General features: G+C 36.6%; 1 protein-coding gene across 2 annotated transcripts in view; it reads left to right on the top strand.

The window, feature by feature from the left end:
- LOC118274558 (solute carrier organic anion transporter family member 4A1) overlaps positions 1 to 16587 on the top strand; it is a 54091-nt gene that overhangs the window by 30957 nt on the left and 6547 nt on the right. For both annotated transcript variants that reach the window (XM_035592124.2, XM_035592132.2), the window contains 3 exons: positions 12273 to 12366; positions 13117 to 13318; positions 14711 to 14879. In XM_035592124.2, coding sequence (XP_035448017.2) covers positions 12273 to 12366; positions 13117 to 13318; positions 14711 to 14879 — 465 coding nt within the window. The remainder of the gene's footprint in view (positions 1 to 12272; positions 12367 to 13116; positions 13319 to 14710; positions 14880 to 16587) is intronic.

Raw genomic sequence — 16587 nt, 5'->3', positions numbered from 1 at the left:
CATTCTATGGACGAATTAATCATTTTGTTACAACTTTTGACACAAGCGCGGTGAAGCAGCCGAGTCTGTGTATGAATTAGTAATGTGTAGTCGTTGACCGTTTTTAAGAGTCGTTGCTTTTACTGGGTTAGGAAATGTAGGTAACTACTTCGATTTGTGATGTCAATTGTGTCTTCAGACTGTTACAATTTAGTTCGAATGAAACAAAAAATGTTAACGGTGGCTAAATGGCACCCAACATGGGTCTTTAAGTTCATAGGTTTTTATTATACAGTACATTTTTATATAATATGCATAAAATATACAAACATGTCCGTCGTTGCATATAAATACTTCCACTTCCCTCAATAACCAGAACACCATCATAAGCAAAGTATGCGAAATATGCAGTTAATATAAAGTTGCATGGCAAGAGCACAAGTTGTGTCAAGTTGGGTGTAAGTTACCCGGGCAATTTATCAGGAGACAGGTGTTAGCGGCTAATGTACCGGTCTAACTTGCCGCAACTTGTTACTGGGAGCCCAAAACTTACTGCCGCCCAAACTTGCGACAAACTTAGGAAGGAAGGAATGCAATTTGGTGAAACAAGGCATTCTGAGTATGGGGCTCGATTTTGTAGATGATATAGAAAATATTAAATTATGTCTTGTCATGTGAGGATCAATGACACTAGATGGTAACGAGCCTAGTAAACAAATAGGTTCAGACTGTTGATGTTATACTACCATTTATGTGGATGGGAGGTGACAGATCGTTAGAGTAGATAGCCATTGATGAAAATTGCTGAATTCAATTTAGTTTTGTTAGGAACAAGACATAATTAGTTATTAGTTTGAAAGCCTAAACAAGACAGAATACATACTTTTTTATTTTCGGGGGAAACCTTCAAAAGGTGCCTAGCTTTTTGGGGAAAAGACTAGGGAGTGTGGGATTTTTACCTCACTAAAACTTCCCCGGTGGCCACCATATGCACCTGTACCACAAAATACACACAGAACTTGAGGCTCACTTACTTGGTATTTGCGTTTTTCACATTTCAGAAGATATGTTACGATAATAAGTAAACAAACAATCAATCAACAAAACAATACCACTTATTTCCACTCCACCGCGCCCTGTCACGCGACAATACACCTTAAGATAAAGTAAAGTCAAGAAAAATCCGAGTAGTTCGCAAAGCAATAAACTCTGTGATGTACACGGAACATATTGCTGGATATATTGGATATTGGACGATCGCGCTGATACCTGATGTACACTAATAAAGTGCAGGGTTCGACTCGCGGAGTTCCCACTACGATTGTGCTCACTGAGCCGTGTGATCGCGACTTATCGCGAGTGGGGGGTGTGTCGTACCCCGTACCTACTCGAGTGCTACATTACCCGCTCAACCGTTAACAAATATGTTTATTCGCAATGAACTTGTTCCATAAATATTGTTTGTTCAACTGTAGCAACACTTGATTAGGTAGGACGAGGAAGCTTCGGAAGATATTTATGGTTATAAAACAAAAATAAGTAGATAGATAGATAGATTGTTGATATGGTTGAGCGTCAACTGTTACGTGAATGTTTTTTTTATGGTAGCAATTGCCGCCGCCCATGGATATCCGAAACACCAGAGGCGTTACAAGTGCCTCAACAGCCTTTAGGGGATTATGATTTAAAGGTTAATTATGTTAGTTATGACACATAACACCGGTAACAATACTTGTTGCCATCGAATCCAAGATTTCGTCCTTAAAAACGAACGTAAACAATCTTAAGTATAAATTACACCTTTAATAAATGTTTCAATACTAAACTAAACATATGCGAGCTAATTAGCTTTGTATAACCCTTACTATGTAAAACCAATGACAGTACCGGTAATGAACATTCACAATCCGTAATGACGTCACAGGTACACGCGATACTCCAAGGTCAGAAGGTGATGGAGGGTCATTCACTAATAGAATTGTACGACACGTATTCGAACCCAGCACGATCATAAACCTGCTACAAGACGAGTGCTTGTGTGAGACTAGCGAACCGTGAATGCTTGGGGTACAATGGGAGCAAGCGAGCGAGCGAGCGATAAGTTCTTTTTTAACATTTATTAAAGGTTTAATTGACTGCGCCTTAAAATAACTAAATAATGAATGGATTAATGAATTTTGCCTGTCTGGATCCTGACATGGACTACAAAATTACAAATTACGTTTAGGAAGTTGGAATATTGGAAGGTTAGGCGTTTTTCAAGAAATGGTTACTACTTCCTTAACAAAATATTTTAAAATTAACGCATTATCCTCACTTTAGATACGAGTATAAGCAGTTTAATAATTTAATGACCGTGAAAAGTAAACCAATTATAAAGCTTTTACATGAATGTGTTTATATTTGTTTAAAATCACAACACCTGACAACATTTTAATTTCTTTTCAAACTTAACGAAAATACTTTTACTCCGAGTGTAACCACAACTGTATCGCTCCCGATGGAGTATCGAGTGGAGGTTGGCGACACAAACGGTTTAAAAGTGTCCGCCGCACGCGACTGCAGCTGGCAGCTAATATCGCGGCAGCCTACAGGCTACAGCCTACAGGCTACGGCCGATAGTCGCCAGGTCTCCAGGCTATTCATTGTTAAATTATATTTCATTGCATTCAGATGCTATTGCACTTTTTCTGTTTCTGTTGTAGGATTACCTTTAGAGATTAATTAGCGTTTATACATAGTTAGGACCAAATCAAAACAATTTTTGCTTGTGATAAGGTAGGTAAAAGCTGGGATTGAGTTAGTATCAATAGAGAGCTAATATTCAAGGAAAGGTCAAAATCATGTTAAATGTCGAGAAATTTTATCTTTGTTTGAAATGAGGTTTGTTATGAATGATGGAATGACTCATTACATTATTCAAAAAAAACACAACATTTTAAGCACTTACTTTTGTATTTTAAAACGTTTAAACTGTAGTTATTATATAGGGCACTTCAAAGTCATGCAGTTCCTTAATTATAATCTCTGAAATCGGAGAACTTCATTATTCAAGGTTCGTGAACAAAAAACAAATGACAATACACTTCTACAGTTTGTTTTGTGAGAAGTCACGGAATGTGACGTCATAGAAGGGCCATAACTACCGCGTCTTGCTAAATACAATATTATATGACATACAATCGTGTTAATTAGCAGAGCGAGTGTTCTTGATCCTTTGGAACTAATTACATGTTATTTACTCCGCAATCAACGACACTCCCTCCACACTGATTATAAACATACCCGGGTGGGGCTACGAAATACGCGAGTGATGTATGAGATAAGTCTTCGAGAACTTGGGATGTTTGTGTTAAAAATGAAAAATCTATAATTACAAGCAAAGTGTAGTAGCAGAAAAAATTTATAGTTCGCCGTATTTTAGGATTTTCTAATTTATTAAATTAGTATCGATACTTTCTTGTACGAATAAGTTATTGATTGATTGATAGACAATGAATCATGAAAGCACAAAATTAGATACATGATACATAAAGCAATACGACCCAATATCTTGAAATCTTATCTTTCTCATATCGAATTTTTCATCCCCACCTTACATTATAACCCTGATACTTACCTACCTTAATGACATGTGGAAAAAGCGGAAAAACATGAAAAAGAAATAAACACTTGAGAATAAATCAATTAGCTTAAAAATATCACTGTCTTCGAAAACGTCTCCCGCTGTTTCTATAGCCCTAGCTTCAGGTAAACGAGCTCGTCTGACGCCGCTCATATGCTCGCCGTGCAGCGTGCCACCGTGCTCAGTCGCCGTGCAGGCTGAACTGAGCCACCTCATCCGTGAACCACATCACTTGATCTGATTACATTACCCACTTCTTTTAAGTGTTGCCAAGTTTATCGGGCAACTTGTCGGGTGATTAGTTATTGTTACATTGTTCAAGATTCAATGTATTTTAATTATTATATTATCGGTTGACTCACGTAACTGTTTGATGAGGAACTCGACTAGTTTCAAGCCATGCTAGAGGCTCATATTCATGAGCAGCATTCGACGCCGCGATTGTCGCGCTGCTACTGCTAACATAATAAATAATTAATATAGTAAGTTTCATGAAAGTTATAATAAAATTAATATTTATCTTTTTAATTTATCCACTGTCCTATGCGGTTCAAGACAAGCATCAGGTAACAGTATAATGATTAAAAAAAAACTTGTTCACATTTTTTCTTTCTTGGACTTAAATGTTATAACGTTTCTTTCCTTCTGTCCTTTTTAAGATAAAATTATAAAGAGCCGTAGCAAATCTGTAGCCATAGCGAGCATACATCACGCGCCGTCCGGGACCACTCCGGGACAGTCCCATTGTTTTCCGGGATTTCCACCGAGTCCCGGTAATACCCAACATTAGTTTGGATTGCAAACGGACATATTACTGTACTTTGCGACTTTTCTTTGTAATTCCTACTAAATAGTATTAATGTGGGCTACTAAATGCTTACCTCGAGGTGAAATTGATGGTGGTATTTGAAAATTTATTGAAAAGGAAAACCGCTACGCTACGGTCACCATGGGAGAGATTGATAACTAAGATACGATTCTTGGACAAAAGTTACAGTTAGAATGATAAAAAAAATAGAAGAGATGCCTTATTCTTCGATTATACTAATATGTGAAAGATAGCAGATGATTAAAAACAGCGGCGGCCTTACCCATTGCGAGGCTCCGGGCGGCAGGTCTTTGCGAGGCCCTTTGTCCTTCGTAAAAAGTTATGATGCGAAAGTAGGTCTGGTGTTTGGTTTAGGTACTTGTTAGTTTGACGAGATACTAAAGTTATACAAATAAAAAAATTTGAGTTTTAAAAGACTTTTACTTTGAAAGATTTGCAAAATTCAAATACAGGATGATACATTTTAAAATTGATGTTTGCAAAGACTAAAATTTTTAATTAAAACTATTATATTTTACTAACTTTACTAAATCTAAAAGTGACGCTTGTCTCACAATCACACATATACAATGTGATAGGGTTGAGACTTCTAACCCGTTAAGGCTGAGTACTACATCTAATTTTATCGACAAAAGTCGGGGGTCGAAGTGGTCGAATCACCCTAAGTAATGGCTATTTTAATCCCCTCCCCTAAAAGTTATGGCTATTTTAATATTTTCTTTAATATCAAAGGTTGTATGCGTCGTAGAAACAAAAAAAAACGACAAACGGTAGCTAATAACCTTGGCTAACTAACTCATTACTTTTTTCATATGTTTGATAATGTTTCGGTGAGAAAAAAATCATTTGTGAATCAATCACTATTTTTCAATATTTTCAATTAGGGGTTCAACCCCCATATTATTTGTTTGTCGATAAAATTAGATGTAAGTAGTACTCATTAACGGGTTAGGTCTCACCCCTATCACATTGTATATACATAGATGTGGCTAACAACACCTACTTACCATTCACAAATTGGCTCGATAATTATCGAGAAAATGGTTTTCAGTCATCTCTTGTAACAGCGAGAGAGAGGAAAAATGAGATTGACAGACAGTTTAAAGAAGTCAGAAGACGACGTAAAAAAAGGCATTTTGATTATGAAGGGAAAGATGAAGTTCATGAATTGAATGCGGAAGAGATTTTCAAAATAAACTATTTTTATGTTATTGTCGACAACGTGCGCGCAAGCTGTCATCCTAGGTTTGAGGCACTTAAACACCATGAGAGCATATTTGGTTTCATGTATAATACAAAAAGATTAAAGGAAATTAGTGATAGTGAACTTTTGAAACGATGCAGCGACTTGCAAATATCTATACGACAGTAGGAGAATCATGTGATATTGGACCTTGTACGAAGAACTTAATATGTTCATTCGTTTGTCGACATTATCTTGCTGAAATCATAATAGAAAAAAAATTAACCGAAGTTTACCCCACTATCGAAATTCCTGAGAATTATTGCCACCACACCTATATTGCGCTGCTGAAACGAGTTTTTCGAGTTAAAATCATTAAAACTATTTGAGGAATTCGATGACACAAGATCGGCTTTCAGCCAGTTCGAAAATGACGTAGTCATTCGTTAGATTATTCAAATCAAATCAAATCAAATCACTAATGGACCATAGTATCATTTGGTCTTAAATATTATACAGTAATACGATATTCGAACATGAATCATGCCCCGACGAAACATCACTAAGATCTTCAAATGATAAACCAATTACATCCAACAAATGAAGCACTGCAAGACATATTGTAAAATGCATGTTCAAGTATCAATGTAACGAGTTAAGATCCATTTTTCAATGAATTTAAAATAAATTCGTACGATCTCCTTTTACCGTCTTGAGTTGCGTAGAGGCCACGCATTGTCCCTATATAATCCGGATTATCAAAGGAACGACTATTTCGTCTGAAGTTGCATGGAAGATGGCATTTTAAAGCTACCACAATCCATGCCCATGTATGTAGGTAAGTGTCCATATAGTAGTGAGTATGCAATAAGTAATGATCTAATGATGGATCATTAAACTGTCCATAGCGACATAATCAGTCATTTCCTTCTACTTTTGCTGTTGTCACTCTTGCGCAATCGAATTGTTGGCTATATAGCGGATAGTAGAAATACCTACGCCGCTAGAGGGTATAACACAAGTTTGTTTGGCATTTATCGAGAATGAAACCAGAGCGTGTTGTCTGATTGGTTGCTTCATTCGCGCCGGGAAATCTTTCGTTTTCAAATGCAAAGCAAACTCATACTAAGGGTACTAGTTACTAGGATTAAGCGAGAACTAATAAAATTTACTTAGCTGTTTTTATAATGATACTTAATTCTTTCATTAGTTTGTTTTTATCCTTTGTTACTGGACACACGCTTCTCTATACGCCACTTTTTTAAAGGGGGAATATCATTATTGGCCACGAGGCAAGAGGGAGTTCAGACTCTGATACTGACTAAAAACCATCCCGTTTTATCCTGCTCTTTGCAGCTCAATAACACGTACTGAGTTCGATCTTTAGGATTCTTTCATTACTAATATTACTAATGGACTTATTTAATTTTATCATTTCATACTTTTTACTATACTATCACTAAGTAATTGATAAACCAGCATCCAACAAGAGCTGCATAATAAAAATGCATGTTCAATATCAATAACGAGTTGATCCATTTTTCATTGAATTTAAAATAAATTCGTATGATTCCTACCGTCGAGTCTGACCACGCATGTCATCCTATATAATCGGATTATCAAAGGATTATTCGTCATTGCAAAGATGCATTTTAATATCGGGAATGGATGCGGTACAATCGATATGAGTCGAGTCGGGACTTTTATTGTAATCGATTGTTGTGTGGGATATAGAGATAGATATGAGTAGATTTGTGATGTGATTGCTAGATAGATACCTATCATATTTTACATAAACAGCCGGACCGATCAATTATAGATTAGGATTATACATCACTTGTTTAAGGCATGTCAGATTTGACTTCTTAGATTGTGCAGACTTATAATTCCGGACTTATAAGCACGATCCAGGATTTACGATTAAACGCAGGACTTGTTAAAGCTGTTTATTCTTATTCTATTAGTGTAAGAATCTTAAAGTGTTGAAAATACAATCCCATATACGTAGGTACCTACGTAGGCCCAATAACATTTCTACTCACTCAAAAAAGATAAATTAGCAAAATCTTGTAACGCTTTTATTCGCTTTTACACCCACTTAATGACTGAACTAACAATGCAGTACCGAGTTTCCAACAGCTACCTATACATCATCTTCAGCCATCAACAATAATATGGCTTCTCACGTAAATTTCTTTGAAAAGCTCTCGTTTAATTAAAACTGCGTTGTACCCACTTGGCGTGATGCTGCACTTCTCCATGGAACCTATTAATCACGCCGAACTAGATGAGCGGAGTAGGCACACTGCTTGGTTTTGTTATTAGCCATTCATCCGGGAAATCTTTGTAAAGTGTTAGGCTGGTGGCATACTTGGCACAAATGATAGAAATTGGTTATACAAAAGATATGGTTTAAGTTCCCATGTTTTGTTTACGATGCTAAGTAGATGGGATTTATAAAACACACCCTTTTTTTAAGGGGGGAATCATCCAATGGTTTCTCCCGCCCTGGTAGAGGCGGGAGGGAGTGTCAGACTCTTACTGACTAAAAACCACCCCCTTCCTTCTCCTGCTTTGAGCCGGAGCCCCGGTAACCGGTTACGTTGTCCGCAGCTCCGGACCGGGCCAACAAGAATATTTTAAGTATAGAAACTAAATTTTATATTAGCTTTATACTTTAAGTTTTCGCATGTTTACTGAAGGCGAGATGTGATAGCTACTAATAATACTGTTACTATCTTTGTTGTACCATGTTTCTGCAAATAAAGATTTATTATTATTATACACTCAGTCACTCACACACTAACATTTCCATGATCAACACATAAGAAGATTAATTTTCTTGATAGACTAAGTAAGTACTACATATTCATGATTTTTTTTTTTTACTGATAAATCAAAGGTTCGTTCTAGAGGTAAAAAAAAGTATTACTAAGACGATTTCGGGTTTTTCTGTGAGTTATTTTTTAAGGAGTCTAAATAAATACCTTCTAGGAATATCTATCGTCTTATGAAAACAAAAGGACATCGGTCACAGACATAAAAAAACATATCGGTAAACCGTAGTATAACAGTTTTGTGTACCTATTGTATACAAATAAATAGAACTTAGAAACACAAACAAAACCAGTACAAGTATATGTAAAAACCGTTAATTTCTACAAGAAAATATCAATAGAAATAACTGGTAGCATATTTAACATAAATAGCAGTTCTTAACATACTTAAATATCAGTTCTTTTTATGCTATTTAGTGATGCAAATATCATATTTTTTCTTTCAATGTAAAGTCGTTCACCTTACAACTCCTTGTTATGACACTAACTATAACTACCCACTCACACACACATACAATAGTTAATTATTTACACGTAAACCAGTTACTTTGTAGTTTAATTTTACCTCAAATTAACATATTTTTTCCCGTTAATGAATCTTTTTAATTGCTTAACCGTTTCCGAAGCAATAAAAGAGTTTTTGTTATAGAACAATTATTAAACATAATTTGTGTGTGTTGCGAAGTTTCTGATTGGTAGAAATGATGCCTATAATAAGTACCTATCTATGTTCAAAAGTGAACGTTTTGTAACTGAAATACACGATGAAATATGGGATCATGCATAGCTAAAAATTATAATACACTATATCGTCATCGCGTGGGAAAGCCATGCTTCGGCTCGAATGGTCCAGCTCGACCGGAGTGCTACAACGGCCTCACAGAAAGCCGACGTGAAACAATGCTTGCGTTATGTGAGTGGGGTTAGAGGAGGCGTAATTACCTTCCAAATCCCCGATTGCTCAAAATACCTTAAATTCCTAAACCCTAAAAGGTTGGCAATGCACTTATAACGCCTCTAGCATTTTAGGTGTCCATGGAAGCTTATACCATAAAAAAAAAAAAAACATCTTTATCATGGGATACAGAAAACAAAAGACACTCAAAATTTTTTTAACATCTCCGAATTTACACCTAACCTCCTCACCATTATTTAATTGGTTATCCCTCAACGAGTATGTCCAAATACCCCATTAAAGACTCAGATGTTCATAATCCCAGTGTAGCACGGCCCTACACAATATTTTCGGGACCGGACGTGACGTCGCATGAAAGTGACGCATCTAAACGGTCTCTGCTTACCCCCTGTTTATGCCGTACCCTCGGTAAAAGCGTTATAATAAATTTTATTAACACACTTCTGAATAAACGGGCTTTTTAAGGGAATTATGATGGAAATGTGTAAAGAAATGAAATTGTGTTAGCCTCTACCTGAATAGGAATTCTGTAAAGCATTACTTAGCTACTTATTGGTAATTTATTATTCAAAATAGATGATGGGAGCATTCAACTTTGTTATCATATCATCACGCTTAGATTTCTCTTGAGAGTTGGACAGAAGCATCATCATCATCAACAGCCTATAAGTGGCCACTGCTGACCAAAGGCCTCTTCTCTCACGGAGAAGGTTTGAGCATTAATCGCCATGCTTGCCCAATGCGGGTTGGCGATTTCATACTTATAATCAAAAATTATAAGCCTAGTCCTCACGATGTTTTCCTTTACCGTTAGTCAGTGGTTTAAATAATCTTAGAAGCATCTTACACTATTTAATTTATTGACATAATATTACGACTCTGGTGTTGTAGTTTTCATAAGTTTATTTATGTATGTTAACAATCTGTTTCATTCGATTTACCTACATATTCATTTTAATCGGCCTAACGTCGATTTGATAGCACAATAGATGACTATAAAATTGCTCGAATAAGTATCAAAATATAAAGTAGTAGTTTATACTACACAAAAATATAGTACAAGAAAAAATATAATGTATCAAATATTTTGACCAGTCGGCAAACTAGCAGCCAGCAGTATCGATTACACTGATCAACAAACTTCAGCCTAGTTCTACTGACGCGACAGTAACAACTTCATAATAACTTTGACACTGATAACACAAGTTTTCCAACGTGACTCTGTTTATCTTCACTGACCATCTATAAATTGGAAAAGTTACACAATTTACTGAAACCATCAGTCAGTAAGTAGGTAGTGTATCATGAAGGTTATATGAAATTGCAGGATGTGATTACCTATACCCATACGGGGATATGGGGCCAGATATATTTTTAAGTTATAATTATAACATATCATAATATTATTGTATATTTAATGGATTTTGTACGAGTAATGTACATTTTGGTAATCATCTGATGGCATTCCGATTACATAAAAGTTAAATTTGATTTCTATCTTCTAAACACATTCGATTGTTTGTTTATGTTGACTAAATTATTTTGGGGAAAAGTAACTGTGGAAAACACTCTTGCTTCTGCTTATGTTCTCAAGGGAAAAGCAGGCGTGATGTTATAAAAATAAATAATGGAGACTTGGTTACAGTAAGCGAAGTGTTCACGCTTCTATTCCCCGGTGGGTAACGGTGGAATGTATCTACATTAAACTAAACATTACGTCTTCCAGATAAGATTGACATTCGACATATTTGGCGACGCGATCCACATTTCACCTACTTTGTTTATCTACCACAAATATTTGATGAACAAACATACTCCCTGACAATTGATACCATTCATGTGATTTCGTTAACATTGCAGGGTGGCCAACTTAGGGGCTTACCCAAAATCAGGGGGTAAACTAATGGAGCGGAATTTTTAATGTTGTATTTTTAAGTTGTGAATTTTAGGACGTGTCTCACGATTACGTGTTTTTTATTTATTAAATAAATATAATAGGTATTGTCATCAATTTTGGGGGGATTTAGGACTTATACTTCAGGGACAAATATTTGCGAGAGTTGGCAACATCATCAAATACATTCAGCAACAGAAAGATTTGCGTCTATTTAGACGTAAATAGACTCATCGTCTGTTCAGCAACGCAGCAGAAATCCGAATAAATACAAAATGGCATCTAGATTTACCCTAATAAAACAAATAGGGATATAATGGATAACGACGTGTGTCTATAGCAGTTAATACGGACCGTTCGGCCGGCCGTCCGTCACCGTCCGGCCCGGATACGAAATGCAACATGAAACTTTAATCGACAAACGTGAACGGCCAGCGCAACCGGTTATTTCTGTCCGACTATTTTTGAAAACCGTGCCTAGTGATGGGAAATTGATTTGATTTTTTGTTGCGCGCATATTTGATTGCCTATCTAATTATATTTTTATACAAACTCGAAATGTCAGTCTCTAGTATTTAAACTGGTATTTCTAGAACTAATCGATCCAGTTTCAAAGTTTAATCTTGTCTAATGGAGAAGACCATCCTTATAAAATTATATTACCTAATAAGTTAACTAAAAATCGCGGTTTACTCACGTAAATTAATGGAGAAAAGCTCTACTAGTTCTAGTGTAGTCGGGCGCGCGCACACTGCTCATGATGAAGAGTCCCGCTGTAGTAGAGCTTTCCTCCATTAATATAATTTATGTAGTGTAAACCGTGATTGTTATTTAATTTAGTATGTCTTACGGTAGTTATTATTAAAATTACCTAATAAGTTTTTTGAGTAAAATTCAACGCTCTTAATTAATATCATCTTTAATCGTTTCGCCCAGGATGGAATGCTTGGATCCAGTATAAAACTGCCTCCTACATTAAACTAATTGTTCCCTATTTGTTTGTCCCCAGGTATGGTGGTAAATGGGTTCGTGAACGTGGTGATCACCACCATTGAGAAGAGGTTCGGCCTGAGGTCCATGCAGACTGGAGTCATAGCTGGAGGGTGAGTGATATCCTTTATAATTTCACAGTAGTTATACATAATATAGAGCTCTGTATGTGATAATTCTATCAAAATTAGAGGAGGCCCAATTACCCCCATTCTCAATGTTTCCAATCCCCGATTGCCCAACAACCTTAACCAACCAACCCTTCAATTCCTTACGCCGAAAAGGCCGGCAAATAACTTGTAACGCCTCTGGTGTTTTGGATGTCCATTGGCCGCGGCGATAGCTCACCATCAGATGATCCGTCTTGTTGTTTACTGAATCGTAGGTACGAAAAATAAAATATATGTTGTTTTTTTTTTTTATAAAATACTTATTCACGTAACTATTTGATGAGGTAACTAAAATTGAGTTGATAATAGTTATTGTGATTAATGTGTTTATCGTAACGAAGTATGTAGGTACCTACACGAATTTGCGAAAAACAAAAAATGCGCGTAGGTGGTGTGGGCGACTGCCAAATATAGTCAAAGTGAGTTATTACGATTAAACTACGTTCAAACTCATTTAAATTGGTAAAACACAATAATATATTTGAAGATCTGTTGTTTAATTTAAAGTTGTTTCAACCAAAATGATAAAACTTACCTGATCAGACTTGTATCTAAGATAAATTATCAACAATTTAAATGAAATGACGCAGTTAGAAAAAATATGTCTAATAGATACACTTTTTCAAAAGCTTTGCTCATTATTTTTTCGTTTAAACTTTACTTTAAAATTGAAACTATTTTTTTTTGTTTCAGCTACGACATGGCATCGTTCGCATGTCTGGCCCCAGTCACCTACCTGGGAGGTCGCTCAGGGTCCTCCAAGCCTCGCTGGCTGGGGCTGGGAGTACTCCTCATGGGCACAGGGTCCCTACTCTTCGCCCTGCCACATTTCCTGGTGCCTAACTACAAGATAGCTGGGAATGAACCTGCTGATCTATGTACTCCTAATAGGACGGTAAGGGATAGTTTCATTACAATAGTTTTTGCTAACATCTGTTTCATTACATTGATGTACAGGTTTACTACTTTTTTGTGATGAACACTCAAACATATTGAAGAAAGTTATATTAGCACGTAATGTGCTGTTAAGTAATTTTTATTGCTCTTGAAAAAATCACAGACGACATCTTGCGATGAGCAAAATCACTAAAAAATAAATTAGATCAAACATCCAAGTCAAACAACGGAATTGAGTAGTTACACGTACTCTCGTACAGCGGATCCACTAACCAAACTTGAAATTAATTAAGATTATAGGTAACAGTCCATTTCCAATCTAAACTTTACTACTCAAATGTTCATTCAATTTTACGTTCAACTCAAACTTTGGGCCCTTGTCTATGGCTCCCGGATCTAAATGAATGAACTTCAATGTGGGCACAGGCACGATGCATTCAGCCAGCCCGCCAACAATATGCGGCCTTCGTGACACAATGCGACCAATGTCTGTGATTAATCGGATTGAGTCACCATCATCCGTATCTGGCTGAAAATGTCGTCTGGACAACCGATAGCAGCTTGTACTTACTTTGTCAAATATACATAGAAAGAAACAAACACGGATATGAACATACTATGTCTATTTGGGCTTAATACAGTCCTCATATTTGGAGGCAAAATAAAATTTAATAATCCAAGTCGTATGTTTATTCTTTATTTTCGAATTAGATGGTTCTTTATTACATGAGAGTTGCAAAACAACCTGCTCATACTATTTCCCAGTAGCAGTCAGTACAAAATTAACTATTAATTGAATGGGAAAGCCATATAAAGCATTCTAATTAGCTCTCCAGACTGATTCAATAGGCAGAATTGAATTACCTCCCACCTGTCTCTATATTTACGGATGTTCAGTTACTTCTAGTTTATTATTTCTCCAATTTGTTCGCCCTATTTATAGTGTCGTTGATTGGCTCGCGACGTCGTTATCCGATTAATTACTATATATATTTTATGGCCGGCGATAATCATATTGAATCACTAGGCTGGAAATGGACCGCTTTGGTGCAAGAGGAAATATGACTAATAAGTAATTTCTAATAGGTACCTAGTTCAGTAGCTTTTTGTGAATTATATTAGTGTGAAATACTGTAATAGTGGGCTCGTGTATGGACCCTAGGTCGGGCTGTTGCCCATTGCCTTCCTGAGGTTTTAACACTTTTGTGTGACATGTGTTATCGGGGTTTTTTCGGTTTCCCTTTAAACTGGAAGTTCGGAATTGTACCCGATATATGACAATAAGATTACTCTCGGATAAACTCTTACATTCGTTTAGAGTCATGACATGACTACTGAAAAGAAGCTGTAAAATTATATATTTGTGCAACTTATAAGTATTTATTTTCAGTTGACAGACAGTTGCGACGGTAACGTGCCGTCGGAGGGCGGCGCGTGGGCAGTTGCAGTGTTCGTGTTCGCGCAACTGTTGCACGGCGCGGGCGCAACACCGCTGTTCACGCTCGGCGTCACCTACATAGATGAGAACGTGTCCAAGAAGATGTCTTCTGTTTATTTGGGTAAGTAATTACAATGAGTATTACTTAGTACTTAGATTTTGTCGTGAAAATCGATAAAATGGTGAACGATCGAGAGCTGTCATTGCCTTTCTTAACCTGTCACCATATTAGGCTTGATTATACTTCCTGCTCTACTTAAATATCCATAAGTTAAGTCATGTAGAGTATAGTAGTAATAAATGCTTAATTTCTGAAAGAAATAATGATTTCATTTTCCAGTGTATAAAAAAAACATTGTTAAATGATAATGTGTCTTCTTAATAATGATAGGTTTATGAAATAGCACCTTCAAAAATAAATATTGTTATTAACTAAAACAAAATACAGTAGATAACTAGAAACAGTTACATCTGTCATGCGATTGATAACTGTCACCAATGTAACAAGGCTGTATGGAGCCGACCGGTGCGACCATAGATACCTAATGATATCAATTTCCCGGTTACCACAGTAATGCGATGCCGTTACTAAGTGGTAGGTAACGGGAAAACTATTTGATGGATTAAAAATTATATTTGGATGCTTTTACAAAATGGACGGAAAGTCTTTTAAAACGTTGCCTCACATTTGTATTTTTTCCTGTGTCGTGAGGGCGTTTGCAGCCATATAAGTTCATACAATTTATGGATCACACAAAAATTTACACCGTGTGGGAATGAAACCCGCTACCCGTTGCACGGCAGCCAGTTGCCTTGACACCGCGTCAACCGTGCAGTTTTTAATAGTCTGTAGAAACATTTCTATATCAGCATTTCAGATTCAATTATTTTGCTAAGAACGCGAACTAATATTTCTCACAGCTCAGGAACCCTTCGGCACATAACTAGGTACTCTAGTACTTCAAACCGATATATCCTTTTATTGAACAACCCATATTGAAAATAATATTACAAAAGCTTTCTAAACGGCTCTTTGTTCTAAGTTATTAACCCTCATAGTGCGCACGGGGTTACCGCTATAAACACAGGAAAGCACTCGCCGATATGACCACTATACAATCGTACGGCTCGGATGGACCCCAACGCTCTCAGTTTAGGGTTAAGAAAAAAATGTTTTAGTTAGATGGAATTTGTCGAGCGATGAGAGTGTTAAGTGATTAGTTATTTTTAGAAGACTACAGGGGAATATTTTAGGGATTTCTATGATAAAATTATTATAATCACATGCGTTGCAATTTGTGGACTAAAACAGAGCCGAGAAAATTTCGATATCCCACCGAGATATCTATCTGTAATAATTACATTCCAGTTCTCCCATTCTATCCTCGGAATCGAATTCAATCTCAAAACTTGAAGAGCTTTTATCTACTCGCCGGCGAGGGACGTCATCCAGAGAATGAGGATTTTTCAATCTTAAACCGTTAACCACTTGAAAAAAAAGTAATTTTTGCTTTCCAATCTCGTATGCCAAACAAACCGAATGAATCTGGCGGTCGATCCTCCTCTCCGTGCTCTCCAGAGTCTCTGAGGACAAGGAAACGTATTCAGAGTGCCGTCAGATGGCGCGATGTGTGCCCCACTAGAGATATCGAGGGTTATACCTGCGTACACTACTTGCTATACTGCGTGAAGCGATGTGCATGTTCTTGTTACAAGTGTTTGTCACTACACTGGCTGTAGTTTGTCTTCTCTTCCTATGCATTGTGATTATTTTGTAAGAATGTTCCTGTTTTTCAGTATGAAAGTTATGTGCTTTCTCAATTGCCATT

Source organism: Spodoptera frugiperda, chromosome 15 (genome assembly GCF_023101765.2).
Source record: "Spodoptera frugiperda isolate SF20-4 chromosome 15, AGI-APGP_CSIRO_Sfru_2.0, whole genome shotgun sequence".
In the NCBI taxonomy this organism is placed as follows: domain Eukaryota; kingdom Metazoa; phylum Arthropoda; class Insecta; order Lepidoptera; family Noctuidae; genus Spodoptera; species Spodoptera frugiperda.
The sequence above is the reverse complement of the archived record's forward strand: the minus strand, read 5'-3'. Positions and strand labels throughout refer to the sequence as shown.